The 20,544-nt window shown below is 40.0% G+C and overlaps 1 protein-coding gene across 1 annotated transcript in view; it reads right to left on the bottom strand.

The window, feature by feature from the left end:
- Positions 1–7,211: 7,211 nt before the first annotated feature.
- The window catches only part of Pon3 (paraoxonase 3), a 29,832-nt gene continuing 16,499 nt past the window's right edge, over positions 7,212–20,544 (bottom strand). Inside the window, exons 5-9 of the mRNA XM_036182615.1 lie at positions 19,196–19,322; positions 15,266–15,466; positions 13,706–13,787; positions 13,358–13,486; positions 7,212–9,134 (exon numbers count right to left, since the gene is read on the bottom strand). Coding sequence (XP_036038508.1) covers positions 8,976–9,134; positions 13,358–13,486; positions 13,706–13,787; positions 15,266–15,466; positions 19,196–19,322 — 698 coding nt within the window. The 3' untranslated portion in view covers positions 7,212–8,975. The remainder of the gene's footprint in view (positions 9,135–13,357; positions 13,487–13,705; positions 13,788–15,265; positions 15,467–19,195; positions 19,323–20,544) is intronic.

Genomic DNA, 20,544 nt, shown 5'->3' with positions numbered 1-20,544 from the left:
ACCCTTTAAAAGTCCAAAGTCCAAGTCCCATCTAAAACTCAAGGCAATCTCCTACCCATGAGTTCCTACAAAATGAAAAACAAATTACATACTTCCAACATATAAGGGGAAAGTGGGACATATCAAGGAATGATCATAACAAAGCATGACCAAAACCCAGCATGGAAAGTAACACATTTTGGAGCCTTGACTTCCTCAGCATGATGGACTGTGCCTTTGAACTGTGGGCCACAAGAAAGCCTTCCTTTCAAATTAAGTCATTTTTTAAAAAATAATTTTATCACAGTAACTTAGACACCAGAATTAGTTGAAATCTTTTAAACATTCAGATAAATGTTGAAACAGTTTCCTGGTTGCCTGGATTTATGTTCAATATCTATGTCTGGTTCCTTAATATTAGGACATCTAGGGCTTATCTGCACATGGTTTTTTTGAAAGCTTGTTACAAACTGTCCTGGAAATTCCCAGCAAGATAAGGACAGAGGAAGAGTCCGGAACTAAATCTGTGTGCTGGTGTGTCTGACCACTGTTTTCAACATTTACTCATCTATTGGCATGCTTTTAGCTCACAATATTATGATACTGAAGACCAGTGGCCTTCTCTGGAACCCACTCATGAACAGCATATTCTCTCAGATCTTCAGTCTGTATGCAGACTTACTGTAAAATCCAACTTTTTTTTTTTTTCTGTCATGGAAATTGAGAGTGATCTGCTCCATCTGCACTGCATTCAAGTTTTCCTTCCTAGAGTCTACCATGTTCTGTGGTTGATGGGATTCACCAGTTGATTTGAAGAAGCACGGAGATCACCTGATGCACAAAGTCTGCAACCTGATGTGCACGATTCTGTGCTAAGTACTTCTTGTTCCATTTCCTAGTCATCCTAGATGGACAAAGCCTTTTCTGCTGTGTGGGGAACAGAGCACATCTGTCATCCCTGCACACATTTACTTTCCCCATGGTTTGTAAGATTCCCTGTACCCCCACTTTCCCATCAACACTTGCCCATACCAGCCTTTTAATGTTCGATGGCTTGGTGGGTATAAAGTAATTTGAAAGAGCTTCTCTAATTGGCACTTTTATGATTACTAAGGGTTCAGAACATCTTTCATGTGCTTCATTTTTCTCTTTTCTGTAAATTGCTTCTTCACACCATCCACCCTGCTATTCCTTGGGCTTAATACCCCCACTTTGTTATTGTCAAGAGTTCCTAATATACCACCTTTTAATCCTTTTAATATCTTGTTAGCATTTGGATCTTTCTTATTCTGACATTCAGCTATTCTCTTGTCTTGGAATGAGAGAGGATATTACTTGCATCCTATAAAACTCCCCTGTATTTTCTATTGTCACACTCCCCATATTTCCTAGAAACAACCAATACCTAGACATTTATGAGGACTACCACCTTCATATTCTGTTCGGCTTAACCACCTAAGCATGCATCCCCAAACAACACTGGTCAGTTTTGCCTCTTTTGGAACTCCCCAAATAAAGACCTGCAATGTGGATTCACTTTCACCCACTTTAGCTTCGCATTATGTGTGAACTATACCCACATTGTTATGTATGGCTCTATCTATACTGTACAATGCTGGTATTGCATTCCGATCATTGTATTTCTTTATCTATTTATGGGCACAACTGTTTTTAGGATTTAGTTTTGTTTCATGTCAGTTTCCCAAACTCAATTTCCTTAGTGATTATAGAGTTATGCAAAAATTTCCAAACTTTCTTACTAAAATTTTATTATTAAAAAACTTGCAAATACCTCATCCAGGCAGCACAGTAGAGCTGACCCTGTTAGCAGGGGTCACGTGGCAGTGTGGGTGAGTGAGCGATTCCTCCTGGCCCCTAACCACTTGTGGTAGGCAGGAGAGCGTCCTGGGGTCTTAAGAGTGGGAGAAGGGACCCTGCCAGTCATTGGCAGCAGCACTCAGGGGAGTGGGTCCTGCGCCTTGCCTGGGCAACACAGTAGAGCTGGCTGGGATGGTGTGGTATGAATGAGCCGCCCCCAGGGCACAAAAGTAGGAGAACTGTACCCACCCCTTGCTGCCTGCCACATTGGGTGAGCTAGATGGGGGAAGTGCTGGAGAGCTCACCCTGGTGGTGAGGATGAGGGAGAGCTGGCGGGTTGACCAACCCAGCTACCACCCAGGTCCAGAACCAGGGCCATGAGTTGACCCATCCTGATATCCACCCCATCCATGAACTGCTGGAGTATGTGAAGGGGCTGGTCCTGCAGATCCAAAGCTGCAGGATCTCCATGACACAGGCCAACAACAGGGTATGCAAGAGCAGTTCCAGCGAGAACCCAGTATCGATAGTGTAACAGAAGCCAGAGGCCTCGAACCACACCAATGACTCATTGTAATGAACATTTGCAAGTAAAGATACAGGGACTAAAGGTTAAACTCTGTGACTCACTGGGACAGACTACAGCTTCCATGACATGACAAGATTTTTTTCTTTTAAATTTTATTTGGGGGGTGGGGTTCAAGGGCAGAGGGAGGACATGAAGGGACAGGGAAATGAATGGAATGGGGATATATAATGTGAAATCTACAAATAGCCAATAAAAAGTTTTAAAAAACTTGCAAATAAAGAATATCATGCATCAAAATTAACCAAACTCCTAGTCTCCATGTCTCCACAAACTTCTACACCGTTAGAACGCCCATTTGGAAGCTGTGGAACTTCCAGGTTTCTCTGCATAGCCTTAGCTGTCCTGGCACTCTCTCTGTAGACCAGGCTGGCCTCAAACTAAAAAGGATCTGCCTGCCTCTTCCTCTGAGTGCTGGGATTAAAGGTGTGCATCACCACCACTGGGCTGGTAAACTGGTTTTGATCTCAGACATATACAGCATTGTCCTACAGGATAACTGCATGGAAAGCTCTTACTCCCAGTTGGACATAAAGGCCAAACTTTTCACAGTGAGTTGAAATAGTCATCTGGGATCCTTAGAATCTGTTTCTTTGATAGCTGAGGTTTGAAGCACAACTGTGTGTATGTCACACAAACACTATGCTACATTTGTAGCCCTTTAAATTTTTTTCTTTTTTACTTTGAAGCATGGTCTTGTCCAAAGCTGGTCCTGAAATCTCCATGTTGCTTAAGTTTCAACACTGTCATATAATAAGCACTGTTCATTCATTCATATATATTAATATTTTTAACCCTCCTATCACTTGTAGGCTGTAGTTACTATTATTGCTTCAACTTTAGGTTTGTTAAATGGTAGTTACTAGAGGTAAATGATAATCCCTGTATTAACTGAATTTATAGAAATCTGAAACCCAGAGGCCAGAGTCACACAATTAATAATGAACTGAATGGGGGTCAAGCCCAGAAAATTGATCTTCCTGGTCTCCCCTTGTCTAAAACACCATTATCTTCCAGCAGTATCTGTATCTAAAGCACCATGATCATCTAGTAATGTCTGTATCTAAAACACCATGATCATCCAGCAATGTCTGTATCTAAAGCACCATGATCATCTAGCTATGTCTATATCTAGAGCACCATATCATCTAGTAATGTCTGTATCTAAAACACCATGATCATCCAGCAATGTCTGTATCTAAAACACTATGATCTTTCAGCAATGTCTGTATCTAAAACACCATGAACATCCAGCATTGTTTGTATTCTGTAAGTTTCTAAATTTAAGGAGCTCTCAGTTTCAACCACTTAAGGTGAGCTTAAACATGTAGGAATTTGAGCCAAGAAGTGGGATTCTATAAAACTTCAAACACAAGTTCAAAGGAAAGTGGTGTCATGTAGTTGCAAAACTGGGATTCCTTGTTTTGTTAGCAGAAAACAGTCAGTTCCACTGTTTGCTGCACTGATTTGAAAGGCCAGTCACTTCCACAGAGATGATCAGAATGCTGGCCAGCCTGGCTATTGCCTGAACTTTTTGTCAGAGGACCATGAGAAAGCTAAGGACTTGGGTAAGATCTGGTGACTGTAGGGAGAAATATGGGCTGTAGCTGTGGCTCAGGGGTATTTACCTAGTGTATGTAAGGCCCTGGTTCAGTCCTCAGCACTGTAAAATAAAGCAGTAAAATAAAATGATTGAGAAAAGAACTAAAAAAAAAAAAAACTAGAGAAAATATCCCAAATAGAGATTTGATTCAATGTCTCAACAGCAGGAAGTAATATTGTGACAGCCACTGCCTCCCAGTTAGGAAAACCAGAGACATAGCCCTGTGGACTGCAATAGCAAAGCTCTTCCTTACCATTGCTTTATTCAGCCAAGGAGATAGAATTGGAACAAGGGAGCAAGAAACGGATCATGAATCCAGGAAGTAACGTCAGAGCAGTGCTCTGAAATGGAATCTGGGTGCCATTGTTGGCATGAATGCTAACTGGAAGGAAACAGACTAGAAGCCTGTTGTGTTTCCAGGGTACTTGATTTCAAAAGTAACTGAAAGGGAGGCCAGCCTAAAAATGTCCTAACTCTCACACTGACACCTCTCGAAAGCAGGCCATTAAATAGTGTTTCCAAGATTCCCTTCAGATTATGCCTTGAAGCATAATTGACTGGAAAACATTTTGAATTATGGAATTTTCATATTGCAGAAGACCTTGGAGAATAGATGATGGTTAGGATGGGGAACATTTTGGTTCCTCTGTTACTAGGTACTTCAGAGTGTTGAAGACATTCATTTTTCCATTTTATTAGAGGTCACACTCCATTACTGCAAACAGATATGATGGGGACAAGATTTCTAATTTCTAGCCTTGTACCTGCAGTCACATCTGGAACTAATGTGGACATCAGAACATCATAGCATGATTTTGAACTTTGAGCTGCAGGTAGGATTTAGATGGAGCTTTGGGGAGAGGGAAGAATTGACTGTGTGAGATGCAGATGAATTATTCACTAAACGTTACTCTGCATTTCTTCTTGAGCACATCGGTCTCTAGCTGTATGCCACTCTTAGTTAGATATGGCCATGCAATTAGCTTTTAGCACTGGGAGGGGAGCGGAAGTGATGAATGCCATATCTGGTTCTGAGCTATACTGCTCCTTTATATCTTTTCTCATTTTTCTATTTCCATTTTGATTTTGATGGACCACAGATAGTGTGACTTGGCTTCTACCATGCAGGAACATGAAGAAGACCATGCCCTGCTAAAGTGACTCTGTCATGGACTCCCTGCTGACCTGCATGAGGGTGGCTTTAAGGTCCTCATCCAAAGCTCCTGTCTTCTGACTTCTAGTTGGGAGGGTAAAAGAAGAATGAAATCAAGTTGGGTGTGATGGCTCATGCTGGTAACTCCTGCACTAATGAGGCTGAAGTAGGAGGATCCGAGAGTTCAAGGCCAGCCTGCACTTATAGTGAAACTGTCTCAAAAATAAAACAAAACAAGAAAGGAAAAGAATCATTGCTCCCTCCATTGTCTCTTTATTGAGTGGTTACATGTTGGCTAAACATTTTTAAGTAGCTGTTTCTGCAAATACGCTTGCAAAACCCAGGGAGGGAAAGAGTTCCTGGCCTCTCACCACCACACTTCACCCTCCCCACTGTTTGCACTGCTGTGCTATCATCTTAGATTTGTTTGTTTCCTGTGAGAGTCCTGCCTTTATACTAAGTGCCCTCTTAAAATGTCTCTCCAGGTTTAGAGGTGTAGCTGAGATGGTAGAGTGCTTACATAGGGTGACAGATTCAATCCCCGGCATTCATGGTGGTGCTGGTGCACACCTCCAATTGGACAATAGTGACAGGAGGATCGGAAGTTCAAGGTCATCCATGACCACACAGAGAGTTCAAAATCAGTCTGGGCAACATGAGACCTTACCTCAAAATAAAACACAGATCTCTTAAGACTTTCCCTCAGCATCCCTTCTCAGTGTGGCTTCTCTTTCCGGTGGAGACTGACAAGGAGGGTCTCTGGTAATCATGAAGAGTAGCTGGGAGCCAGAATGCTGGCTCAGCAGGAGAAAGTGCATGCCACCAAACTGACAACCTGGCTCAGCTTCAACTTGTGGGACTCACATGGCAGAAGAGAACCAGCTCTACAATTGTCCTCTGACAAATGCATAATAAATAAATAAATAAATAAATAAATAAATAAATAAATAAATAAATAAAAATGCACTTCTTAAAAAGATGTGGTCCCTGAGGACTCATAAATAAAAGAAATAGATGTACATTTGTAGGCACTGAATTTTTATTCTATTTGTTATAGTAACAGATTCAACACTAATTAATAAAGTTATAGTTTTCCAATTACTTTCATTTCATAAGATATCCAAATTTATTGGTATAAAATAATTTATCAGTTTTTCTGTCTCTTTAGTGCCCATGACATCTGCACATTCCATTTTTCATTTCTGACATTATATATTTGTAATTTTCTTCTTGTTCATCTCAAGTGTGTATTATTGTTTGTTTTAGTTATTTATAATATTCTTAAGGAATAAAAATATAGCTACTGCTGAATTTTTCCATAGCTTCTGTTAAATTTTTCCACTATATGTTGATTTTCTGCCTTACTAGTTGTACAAGCTATCATTAACAAGTTAATTGAGAACACAGCTTCTTAAAGGAATTAAACTTTTGGGATGTCTAGTTCTCATGAGCAGGAAGAAATGGCCAAGGTTTTCTGTGCTGTCTTCCACTGCTGGACACAGTGATCATACCTTTTCACCAACAACCAATCCCTTCCTTCTGTTTTTTCTCAGTGTTAAGGCAACTTTCCTTTTAGGCTTCTGGAAGTAGAGTGTGGAAGATAATTTACATTTGCCTTGACCTTAACTGGATACTCAGCTCTTTGGAGTCTTAGGTTTTAACTTATGTTTCTTCTGTTTGGAAAACCTTAATAGCCAAATCTTAAGCAATCCAAGAAGATGTGAGGGTCAGAGACTAAAAAAAAAAAAAAAAAAAAGATTGTCATGTTATTCAAAATGGACTGAATTATAAGTATGCATGGCCTTAATTTCTATTTTTATTCTGAATCTTCTTGATAACTACATTTTGTGTGAAGATGTACATGCTTGTGTACACATGTGTGTGAAGACCAGGAAACAATCTCTGGTGTTGTTCTATAGGTATCATCGACATTTTATTTTCGTTTGTTGTTTGAGACAGGGTTTCTCACTGGCCTGAAGTACACCAAATAGGTTAGCTACCAGCCAGCAAGCCCCAGTAAATCTATTTCCCCAGTGTTGGGATTACAAGCACATACCACCACACCTAGCTTTTTTTTATGTTGGTGTTGGGGATCAAATTCAGTTCCTCATGTTTGTAAGGCAAACTCCATAACAACTAAGCTAACTCCCCACAACATATAGCTATGTTTTGAAACTTAAAATATGACAACTACCTGTAATATTCAGCTGGGCCATTCCTTCTTTGAAAGTTATAAAATCTTAATGTCTAAACCAGAAATGATTATAAAGGTTAAAAGAGTACCATTTTGTACTGGTACTTTTAACTAAGGGGTGTTCTTTAGAATGTAAAGAGGTCTCCTTAATTTTCCATTACCAGAACAGATATTGTATTGGAGGGGTGGTGGTAATCCACCACTAACAGAAGTTGCAAAAAGGAACATGGGTGCATTGACATTCATTAATGATTTGACAAAAGCCATCATTGTGTGTTTTGTTGTTGTTGTTGTTGTTGTTGTTGTTGTTGAGTTGTTTGTTTGCTTGTTTAACCAGGAAATGAATGTCTTTATTTATTGTCATCAAATTAAGTTTAGATTTGTCCTTAAGACATGCTGTTTGTCCATAATATAAATCGTTTTAGATTTATTGGTACCAATCAGCTGGAGTGCTTACTAAATGTCTTTTGAGTTAACTAGTAGAGTGTTGGGGGGGGGGGGCAAGAAGTCCCATAAAGGACCACCAGTCACGTATGTGATTAGCAAGGGCATTTATTAAAAATTACCAACATATTGGGATCTAACCACCTGACAAAGTGGTGAATGGCGGCCCTGAGAGAAACTCACAGGCTCCTTTTAAACAACATTAGGGCAATTTCAGGGAGGAGAGATTGGTCTGGGGGCTGATTGGTGCGTTTAAACAAAATGTTTATAGATTGGTAGGTGGCTCTAGCAGCTAGGGACTTCCCAGAAGCAGGGTAGTGGAAAGCTATCTTTAGCAAGCAGAAGGCTGTGGGGCAGCTGCTGATTGGTTGCCTCTAAGTTGTGGTTTTCCCAAGAACTGCTTGCTCAGCTCCAGCCAGCTCCAGTAAACCAAAACTAAGGCCTGGTCTCTGGCAGGGCTACCAGGAGCCTGTCATGGCCCTTGTCTGACTCCCCTGCTCCCTCATAGAGAAAGCTGAAGATGAATGTCCCAAGGCCCATCTTACATTCAGAGCCAAGATTAGTGATCCTCACAATGGAAGTATCAGTATAATAAAGTCTTATTCAAACAAACACATTAGCATAGTTTGCACTGAGCCAGCTGACAAGACTCATCTACATCAAATTTCCAGAATTCTATTTCCTTTATGGCCACATTTTGGGGCAAAACCAAGTCCAAGACAGCTTTGGGGTCTCAAAAGGAGAGTTATAGGTCTGGATACTTGATTGTAAGATGGTGTCCCACACAAGAGAGAAAAGAGAATAAGAATTATACGTAGTTAAACATTGTCTTTTTTCACTAGTGTGGACTGCAGCAGACACAGAGTATCACAGTTATGGGAGGCAATTTTGCTAAACAGTTACCAAGAGACACAAACCTAAGTGAGTGGAAGACCTCAGTGGTTACAGCCTGTATATCCCACTATATACAGGATATTGGGGACACTCGACAAAGCAGTATATATGGGTTTCTGTTTGGCTCAACATTAACTTGACTCTTGATTTAGTAGATACAAGTTTCTGTCCTCCTTTCCTTTTCTCCATAAGAAAAGTCAAACACACTTCCCTAGTAATTGCAAATAATTATAGTTCCATTTAGCATACAATCATAATTTTACTTTTGCCAAATATGAAAATTATGAAGATTTTTGAGAAAGATCTAGAGTTTACAATACAGAGCTTTGTGGAACACAGTGCCTATGAGCATTTTCTCATGGTACACAGAAGCCACAGTGCTGGCCTGAAGCACAGAGCCATCGTTGGCATAGAGTGTGCTCACCCTAGGGTTATCTGACAAAGCATCCTGGATGCGTAGTACCTGTAAAGGGAAGATCAGTCATTAGTATGCAAGAAAAGCTGTCTAGAGATATTTCCCCCCCCCCCCCCAAGAATTCTGGGCCAAGGGAATACTTTCAGAAACCAACAAGCTAAAAGTCTGAGGTGTATCTGAATTAAGTTTTCTCCTAACAAAGGTACTAGTGTCCCAACAACATCCCTGCACTAAAGTGGACTAGCTGTTAACATTAGTCAAATTCCTCTATAGAGACCTTGAGCGGTTTGATAATTTGGCATCCCTAGAGAAGAAACTTGGGTCCCATAAACACTTGTCTAACTCCTGAGTTTGCAGTAATTCTCTGACTGTGAATGTGCCTTTGACTGAGCCTATAGCATGAGGACAGAATCCTGGACAAAATGACTAAAGGACACCCACTCAGCTAGCCCAACCTGCTAGTCAAGACGGTGGCAGTCTTCACTGCTGAGGGTCCACATATCTGTGAAGCAGCTAAGAAACAGGAAGAAAGTGTAGGAGTTTGGAGGCACCCCTGCCTAGGGCTGTTGTTGATCCCCAGATTAGCACGCCCGGCTTTGCTTATCAGTGAACACATAAGCTCTCAGGTTTCCAAGTGGCCTGGATGAAGTTCACTGGGCAGGGTGGGGGTGGCAGAGGGCAAAGACAGGAATCCAAGGAAAACAATCAACCATGAAGCAAAGATTTGCTTTCCTGATCTGTGGAAATAGAAGGAAGCTTCAGATGTTTTTTTGTTTGTTTGTTTGTTTGTTTGTTTTTTTTTTATTTGTTTCCTTTCATTTTTGTTTTCATTCCAAGATCCAACAACTTTGTTTTGAGTTTGCTACATAGAAATAATGGAGCTTGGATCTCATGCAGAAAGCACAAAGACTACTAAGAGGAGATGGGTCCCTAACTGTGGATACGTAAGGCGGATCTAGAACGAACAGGTGTTCAAACGTGAAAATAGGGGCGTGAGAAACAGATCCTCAGTGCTGGCTAGTTTTATGTCAACTTGACACAAGCTAGAATTATCTGAGAAGAGGGGATCTTAACTGAGAAAACACCTCCAGAAGATCAGACTGTGGGGCATTTTCTTAATTACTGATTGAGGTCACAGTTCTTTGGGAGTGATGCCATCCTTGGGCAGGTGGGCCTGGCTTCTATAAGAAAGTAGGCTGAGTGGGCACGTTGAGCAAGCCAGTAAGCAGCACCCTTCCATGGCCTCTATATCAGCTTCTGCCTCCAGGTTCCTGCCTTGTTTGAGTTCCTATCCTGACTGCCTTTGATGACGAACAGCAATATGGAAATAAAAGCCAAATACACCCTTTCCTGTCCAAGTTGCTTTGGTCCAGGTGTTTCATCATAGCAGTAGAGACCCTAACTAGGACACACTTAAAGCAAACGCTGTGGCCGGGCTTTTGTAGGGAAGCTCTGTTTGTCTCTAGAAAAGCAGCAGGGTGTGTATCTGAATGAGGACGGATAATGATTCTTCTCATTCTAGGCTTAGTTTGCACTTCTAGTATTAAGTGTGTGTGTGTGTGTGTGTGTGTGTGTGTGTGTGTGTGTGTGTGTGTGTGTATGTGTGTGTATGTGTGTAAAATCTAGGAGAAAGGCAGAATATGTTGATTAACTCAACCTCAAAGTTTAAGGGATGGTTCTGTCTACTTGAGAGCTTCCATGTTGTGGAAACGCAGAAACTGACTGCATGATTTTTATGCTCTAGATGAACATTCTAGCTCTCATTTAAATGACCACAACACAGCATTGAGAATTTCTTCAGTACATAGAATAACAGCTATATCTATCCAAAGGCATTTAATTGTGTTGTCTTAAATCTTAAAAAAAAATGGCTTAAAGGAAAAATCTATCACTTTCACATCTGATGTGTTTTTATTTATTTTATATAAATGTAAAGGTGAAATATTTAATAGTGAAACTACATAAACATATGCCATGCTTTAGATTGCTCCATATAATAGGTATCAGTGATATAAAAAAAGCTGAGTGTAGATAGCAAGTGTGTAATTGGAAGCTTATATTCACTACCTATTTTCACTACATAATTGCACAGCAAAAGCTGATCTACTTTGCTGAAACTTATTAGTGAATTTTTATCTAATGTTTTTGAGAATCTCCTACACAAATACTATATTCACATCATTTCTATCCTCACTCTCCTCAACCCAACTCTTCCCATATCTTTCTCAAATCCATGACCTCTCCTTTAATTATGACTATTAAAGGCACACATTACTTGCTGAGCCTGGTTAGTGCTGATGTTCATGTGTTTAAGGATGACCACTTGAGACTGTGACATTTTCCCCATCTACACTGGCATGTCAACTGCTGTTGTCATTAAATGGTTCTCATTTGTAATGTCTTCTAGACAGTCCTGAGAAACAGCACCCATAAAATCTCAACAATATGATTACCTTAAAATATTTCTTGATGTTCTCTTAAAGATTTCTCTTAAAGACTGAGCCAGGTGGTGGTGGTGCATGTCTTTAAGCCCAGCACTTGGGAGGCAGAGGCAGGTGGATCTCTGTAAGTTTGAAGCCAGCCTGGGCTACAGAGTGAGTTCTAGGAAAGGCTCCAAAGCTACACAGAGAAACCCTGTCTCAAAAAACCAAAAGAAAAAAAATTCATGACTGATATGTTAAGTTCAAATAAGAATAATTAAAAACCAGCCATGCTCTTCAATCAATGAATAAGCTAAGATTTGAATCTCAATGTCTCGGCCTCCCAAACATGTCCCACCTTTCTTCAAGCCACACCTTCTAGTCTCTTCTCTGTCTTCAACCTAGGGCCTGCCCACAGCTTTTCACCCTCTACCTAACTAAGCTGTCTTTCCTACACAACTTACCATCTGTGTAACTTATACATTCCTTTTTAAAACGAACTTGTATGTTCAGCCAGTGTCTGCCCTTCTGGCCCCTAAGAATAGGGGCCTAGTATGTTTTACTTGTTATATTTGTTTAATGTTTTATTTATTTTTTTAATTTTTAATTAATTTTTTTTTTTTTTTTTTTTTTTTTTTTTTTTTTTTTTTTTTTTTAGCTAGCATGTGTGTTTGTGTGAGCAGGTGAGCCTACAAATACAGGCACCCACAGGACACATCACTTGTGGAGGTCAGAGGACAACTTTCAGCAGTTGGTTCTCTTCTTCCACAATGGGACCCAAGATCGAGCTCAAGTCATCGGTCTTGCATGGCAAGTGCTTTTTTACCGTCTCACCCGCTCACATGTGTTTTACTTTCTGATACAGCCCAAGCATTAAAACAATAGCTGGCAAAATGTAGATGTCAGCAAATAAGTCTTTCCAAGTGTATGTGAAAGAATTTGTAGTAAATTCAATGGAGTTTTAAAATTTATTATTATTATTAAACTCAATGTCACAGAAAATGCAGTGTCTTATGCAATTGGGTTTTTGTTTGTTTGTTTGTTTTTTTCAAGACAAGGCTCTGTGTAGCTTTGTGCCTTTCCTGGAACTTGGTAGCCCAGGCTGGCCTCAAACTCACAAAGATCCGCCTGCCTGCCTCTGCCTCCGAGTGCTGGGATTAAAGGCTTGTGTCAACACTGCCCTGCTGCAATTGGTTTTAATGCTATAGATAATTCAATGGTTTTACTTTAGACGATGTACTTTTAAATATAAAAAATCTTTAAAAGAAAACACTCTTGAATACTATCATATCTATTAGAAGCCAAGAACAAAAATTCATCTATTCACCTACTTCAGAGTCTCCAATCATTCAAACCCTTGGTGTGGGCTGTGTACTCAGTGGTATGAACAGAGATGGTTCTATGCATGTCTCCACTACAACAGCTTCTCAGAGTTTGCGTTCTGGTTCTAAACACAGTAGGGCCATCTATGTCAATATAAACTCTCAGGCTCTTCTTTCCTCATTACTCTCAATAGCAAAAACAAACAAACGAACAAACAAAAAACCCAAAACAAACAAACAAACAAACAAAAACAAAAACAAAAAAACAAAACAAAAAAACCAAAAACAAAACAAAACAAAACAAAACAAAACCCTTGCCAAGTTACAACCTGCTGTCTGGCAGTGATATTATATTAGCCCCCAGTGGCTTAAAAAACTTAGGAACCCCATCTCTTTAAACTGCCACTCTCTCTACTTTTTTATATAAACATTTTGTTCAGTTTTGGAACATAAATGTGCCCCACATAAATCTCCTCAGCATATTTCTAGTCTTGCAGACTTGCCTGTGAGCTCAAGTATCAGTACTTACTTCTGACCCTGGAGGGTCCTCAGGGTTGTAGGTCAATAACTTCATGGGGTTAGGATGGCATCCTGCCAAAATATCTCCCGTGGCAGGGTCCACAGTCAAGTTATCCACTAAGGTGCCTAGTTGAATGACCTTAAACAAAGAGTAAGTAGTGAGGACATTATCTCAATGCTCTCTGCCCTCCCTCCCTCCTACCAGTTTTTCCTGGTACTGGACATTGGTATGTTTAGGGGGCTTTATGATTGCACTATAAAAGTGTAAATAGCCATGAATCCTTAAGAACATTTCATGAGTTAAATATGAAGCTTATGTATGGATCCTTATTGTGTGGGTTGTTTGAGGAACTCTTACCTTCACTTGAGTTAAATCCCAATTATCATGTTTTTTCATTATGTGGATATTCTTAGCTATTACATCAGCTACATAGACATACCTGTAATTAAGTAACAGTGTTAGCAAGTAGTAATGAAATATGATACAGTCTTCTTTTTGGAGAACAAATACAAAAATTCAAGTTGGTTTGAAGTACAATTGTGATGTCTTTCTACAACACCATAAAAGTAGATAAAAGGGTGGTACTTTTAATATTAGTGAAATGTTCTATAGGCTTTTAATGTGAAATGGGACCATGAAGTGAAAGGCAGTATTGTAGATGACATATAGACTCAACTTCATTACTTAGGAGTTATAATTTTTTTCAGTTGAATGAGGTAAGAACATCCCTCTGGGATTAAAGAGTCTATCCTTCCAAACTTAGAGCTTGAAATAACTGTGGGGTGGCCACGAATCTCACTCACACTGTGCTTTCAAAACAGGAAGAATGTCTAGAGGCATTTTCTTTGTTTGTTGTCACTTTTGTTTTGAGAAAGGGTCCCACTACGTAGTTTTGGCTGTCCTGGAACTCACTATGTAGACCAGGCTGGCCTCAAAATCACAGATATCCTCCTGCCTCTGCCTCCTAAGTTCTGGCATTAAAGGCATGCACCACTACATCCAGTCTAAAGGTATTCCTATTCATGATCTCAAATTTAAATGTTGTTATTCATAGTATATTTCTGCTTTAAAAGTCTTTAAATCTTAACTATTTGCCCAGGATGTTCTCTGGTAAAATTTCATGTAGCAAGCTTTATTGTCTGAATATCTTTGGATCACCAGTCCCCTAATAATGACATGGAAACTTAGTATTGATTATGAAAGCTTGGTCTTAGCTTAGGCTGATTTCCAACAAGCTCTTATAACTTAATTAACCCATATTTTTCATCCACATTCTGCTACATGGCAAGTCTGACTATCTCTGAATCTGCTGATGAAATCAGCCCCTAGATTCCTCCTCCTCTCCCCTCTCTCCCTGCCTCTCTCTAGGGAAATTCCACCTATTTTCTCCTGCCTAGTTATTGGCCATTCAGCTCTTTATTAAACCAATCAGAAGGTGTCTTGTGAAAGAAATATCTTCACAGTGTACAAAAAGATTATCCCACACTGTTTTTGTGCTTCTTAAAAGCAGTCATGGAATTATCCTAAGTCTGCCAATTGTACCATCACATGTACAAGGCATGCTTTTCTCTCTACTAAGAGCTTTTAGTCAATATGGCCTTATAGTATGTGGTTAAATGCCTTCCAGGCTTATAAGGGGCAAAGATATTGCATATTCATCCTGCTTTGAGAAAGAATGTTGGAAAAGAATATATTTATTTATGTAAGAATTTAGAACAAAGATCATATTTTTGAGTCTCTCCTGGAGGGGACTTGAAATTCAAGAGAACAAATAGTTTTTAGGCTCGTGTATTTCTTATGAACTTTGGGTGCACCTGTGCCCTCTTCCCCCTTACTGACTGCGTGCACCTCAGGGATTTCTTGAAGGAGTTCTTTGGTGTTGAGGGCAAAGGGAAGTCCCATTCTGAAAGCACATACTTCTGGTCTAGTGAGACTGTGATTCCATTGGCAGAGCTAAATCCTTGGGCCACTACTTTGACCTCCCTTGGGCTGTAGAAAAGAACGTAAGTCCAGTGAAAGTCCATGATCATCTCCAGAAGTACCAAGAAGTAGCTGGTGAAGTAGTGATCTCTTGTAGCATAGAACTGCTCTGGCCCAAGAACCACAATGTCATTCACACTGGAAGAAAAAGGGAGAGAAACTCATAAGACATTTGAATGTCTTGGTTATTAACACAGTCACTAAGATTCATCTAGATCACCATGATCATCAGTTTTAAATGATATATGAATTAAGATGAATTAACTAATTCCATAAAACATTCTGATTTTACTTTCACATGTTTTCTTTGGGATATTTTAAGTAAAAAATGAATATATATACTAACAAATTCTAGATTTGTGGATGTTAATGATGGTGTTTTGTGACAGATATATTATCTTTGTTTTCCCTCTAGAATTAGACTTAATTCTTAAAGTTAAGCCTGTCATGTGACTTGTTTTAACCAAAAAAGAAAGGATATGTATATGGCTTCTCTGGTTTGTGTGTATTTGTGTGCATATGCACATGTGGGATGTGTGTCTGGAGAAGGCAAACCAGAGGTTAACTTCATGTATAGTTCCTCAAGTCCCATCTACCTTGATTATTGAGGTTTCTTGTTGGTCTGGAACTCCCCAAATAGGCTAGACTGGTTGACCAGTAAGCCCTAAGGATCTACCTGTCTCTGCTTCCCCAACACTGGGATTATAAGCACATGCTATCATGTCCAACTATTTTTTTTTTTTTACATGAGTTCTGAGAATCAAACTCCAGTCCTTATGCTTATAAGATAAGCATTTTATTGACTGAGTCATCTTCTCAGGCCCCACATGTGGCTTCTTAATGAAAGATTTGGACAATCAATGAGTGATCCATTGTTTTTTCATGGGAACAAGCAATTTTTCTGAGGGTGTACTGCTGTAGTCCTCCTAGGACCCTAAATGAGGACGATGTGACACTAGGTCCTGATCAACACATGGAGCTTGAGGGAAGAAGGGAAAGAAAAGCACACAGCTTTGACCCGTAGGCATTCCTTTCTGTCATCATAGTGTAATCAAGTCTATCTTGACATTTATGTTGTCTCTAAGCAGGTAGCATAACTGATGATACTCTTTCTTTTGTTCTTTCTTGTTGTTTTGTTTCTCATTTTTGGGTTTCTCTGTGTAACTGCTTTGGCTATCCTCAAACTCACTCTATAGACCAGGCTGGCCTTGAACTCAGAGATCTGCCTGCTGCTGCCTCCTGAACACTGGCATTAAAGGCATGTGCCAAACCCAGCCTTCTTGTTCTTTATTTTAAGAAAGTGATTAGTGTTATAATACAACCAATGAGTCATAAACACGTGTGTATTTTGTAAAAGAAAAAATGTGACTTGAAAATTAAAAAGAAAGATGAAAAGTATTTCACATTTAGTTATTTGTGTGTGAGTGTAACTGTGTGTGTGTGTGTGAGTGTGAGTGTGTGTGTGTGTGTGTGTGTGTGTGTACATCCAAGAGCTCTATAGCACATCAGCTAAAGTGCATGTGCAGAGGTCAAAGGCCAGTTTGCTGGAGTCCATCCTCTCCTTCCACCACGCACAGCCAGAGATCAACCTCATGTTGTTAGGCTTGCTGGCAAGCACCTTTACCCGCTATGCCATCTCTTACCCCTGAAGCATTTTTGTTTTGTTTTAAAGAATTAAAATTTTAGGGAAGGACAATTTGGATGAGGAAAGGAAATATTTTGCAATTTTCATGCAGTGTCTCCTGTCACTGGCCTATTCATCCTTCCTGACTCATCCTAAGTGCCCCTTCTTCCAAAAGATCTCTAATGACACCATAAATTATATTTAAGGTTTGCCTGGTGCCCTGCATTAAATTCCCTTAGTTTCCTTTGGTGACACTATCTTGCCCTTTGTACTTGCTGCTCAATGTGTGTTCCACAGTCCCTCTCAAGCTCTAACTTAGAGCCTCGCAGCCTCACCTGCCTCTTTCCACGGCCAAATAGGAGCAAATTCAACCCATGCTGGAGAGACAGAGTCTAACAGATTTCCCACAGGTGCCACGTTGCAGCGCTTTACCCTGTCACTTGGCCTCTTGTCTCCCACTATGTTGCTGTCAAAACACAGGATACCACCCAGTTTGACTTGTTCACACATAAGTGGGCAGGGTAAGGGTGAGAAGGCCTCCTGGGTCACCTTTGACTGAGAGGAGAGGAGGTTGCAGAATGAACTCTTCTCTCTTTCTTATCTGGGTCAGATCATTGTGAAACAAGGTTTATGTTGCCTCTTCAGGGTAACCCCAATATTTTTGAGCTGTGTAATAACTGCACCTTGTAATGATTGACTTGACAAGGCATTTTCACAGCTTCCCCATATAAGTGTTTTCTGGATCGGTCCTAACAAGCTACCATCAACTGTACAGATTAAAACAGCAAAAGTTATTATAACACAGCTCTACAGAGTAAACATATGCAATAAAGGAGTTAGCCCAGTCATATTAGCAGAGCCAGGTTCCCAAGTTTCTGTGGAAAGACCTGGTTTTTTACTTTTCCAGATTGAGGTAGCATTCACTGACTTGTAGATCTCTCACTCCTGTGTTGGTATGGTATCCATCGTTGGGTGCCTGTCTTCTGTATCCCTCTGCCTTCTTACTGGATTAAGAATACATCTTACGTTATAGTTCAAAGTAAAGCTTCGTCTTCAAACACCTCTGCAGGTATTTTTCTAAGTAAGGTCATATTCTGAGGTTTGTATGGTAGGGATTTAAACATATATTTTTATATAAAATTTTAGAAAAGTGAAATCTGGATGACTTGGGAAATATTTTACAGTTTTGTCGGTCCTAATTCAATTCATCACATTCCCCTTTCTTTACTTCAGGCTGATCTAACTTAAGTTTTCTAGGAACTGAGCACCTTCATAATGTTTTCCCATAAGGGGTGTTTTCTAGGATTCCTCCTGTGAGGGTCTATGAGCCTCATAATCCACCACTGAGGTAAGTCCAGTCAACGAGAAACATCCTCATTTTACTGTGAAATTGAGGCACAATTTAGTGACTTTTCCCATGCCCCAGAAGTGCTGTGAGTTCTGACCCACTGTGACTCAGAACCTGGTGATGTGCTCACTTCATAATAGAAAAACCCTTTATTACTTAAGACCCAAAATTGACTATCCACTAAAAATTTTAATTTTCTAAATCCAGTAAGAATGATGTTGATCACTGCAAATTAAGAACTCAGTTTGGAACTCTGATGGACCTAGGCTGACCTGATGCTGATGCCAATCACAAACTGACTTGCGAAACCTGCCTGGCCCACAACTTCTCTGAGACTCAATTTCCTCTTGTTTGTTACTAAATGCTATGTGAAAATTCAGTGAAAGCATTTTGACATAGCACTTGGTACACAGTCAACATTTAATAAAGGTAAGTTTTATAAGTGCCCACAGGTTGGTTTGTTTGATTTTTTTTTATCAAATTCTTTTTCTAAAGATTGGGTACAAAGAAATAAACCATGTGGAGGTTGGTTCTAACACCAAGTGGGTAAGGCTTGAAGAATACAACCTACCTGGACAACTGGGAGAGGGAGTAGGCGTTTAAAGAGAGCACAGTATTGAGTTGCTGTGGGAAGAGGTTGAAATTAGAGCTGGGAATCTAATTGAGCACCTTTATAGGATTAAAGAGCTCTCAAGAAGCTGCAAAATATAGAGACATTCAATACTGAACACAGCAATTTCTACTGAGGTCCCGCCCAGGGAAGCTCTGGAACACTTCAGAGGAAAACACAGCTGTAAAACAAAGGTTTCAAGAATGCCTGCTGCGGAACCAAAGCTAATGATGCACACAGCAGCAGTGTGAAGTGAAGAGAAGCCCACAGGCTTTAATTCCGTACCTCTTGAGAAGTTCGTGTTTTATAGTTTTCAAGTGGATGAGAGAACGTTGCTGTTCTTCAAATTTAAATATCTCCACAGTGGAATCCATGTGAGGATGATTCACGACATAAAGATACACAGTGTTGTCTAAATGGGAGTGGGTAGGGATAATTTCAAAGGAAGATGTAATTTCCAAGAAGTTTACTTTTCTTATAACCATTACTATACTTCTTTAAAACCCTGATCATCGCCCAAGGCTTTGATTTAATCTTAAGATGGGGTCTTGCTATGTGACACAGACTTATCTTGAACTTCTAGGCTCCATATCCGAGTGGTTGGGACTATATAGAGATGTACTACTGTGCAAGTGTTTTCTTTAGGTGTTTTGCATGTTCATCAAATGGGTCATTAACACCAATGCTAGATTCTTCTGTTTTTGAAGAAACTGAAACTCAAATGGGGGGTGGGGTAACCCAGTGATTTCAGAGGGAAATATGGATGTTTCTGCAATGGTCTTCTCAGCCTCACCAGCATCCCCTCTCAAAAGAGAAGATACTGAATTATAACGGGAGGTAAACATCTATAGTGTCCCTTTCAGTGACCGAAAGCAAGCTAATCTCTACTGAGAAAATTTGGGGTGTGTCCCAGATGTCCACATGTCAACAGAAGTTCAAGAAATCTCTGAGCATGTGAATGCTTTAAAATAAATAACAGTTATTTCCCAGCTACACAATGAACTTCTAGCACTAATCAAATACCTGAGGTTGAGTAACAACTTAGTGAACTCAGTGGGCATGAAAAGTAAATATGCCAAAGGAAACAAACCAACTAATTCTGGGAATTATCAGCCTCAAAAAGGTCCCTACCTTCCTGTCTTCACTCTGTAATGTTAACTGCTGTGAGATTGAAAGCAGTGACCTTTCTGACTTCTCAGAAGGGGTAGGTCTGAGGTTTTGAGAGACTGGTCCCATTCTCTCACTGTGGAACCTGTTCAGCATATCTTTGTATTCACTCCCTTTGTGTAGACACCAAACATGTAATGGAACAAGTCTGAGTCCTGACATGCGACATTTACACTCAGGGCCCCAGAAGACGTTGAGCTGTTTTAAGCAAATTGTAGGGAGCTTCGAACTCTAAAGCAGCCATTTGCTAAGCCAAGTTAGCTCTGCCTTGTATTTCTCTTCACTCCAGCTTCTCCATCTTATTACATGGAGGATTAATAAGCTGCCCTGTCCCACAATATAGATATTCACATGCTCACTGAACATCTGTTTGCTCAGTTCCTACTCTGTCTCAGTCACTGTTCTTGACTCTCAGATTCCAGTAAGGAACATGTTACATACACTCTTATGGTGAATATACCTAGAGA

This window comes from Onychomys torridus, chromosome 3, assembly GCF_903995425.1.
Source record: "Onychomys torridus chromosome 3, mOncTor1.1, whole genome shotgun sequence".
In the NCBI taxonomy this organism is placed as follows: Eukaryota; Metazoa; Chordata; class Mammalia; order Rodentia; family Cricetidae; genus Onychomys; species Onychomys torridus.
This window is presented reverse-complemented; position numbering and strand designations above follow the sequence as displayed.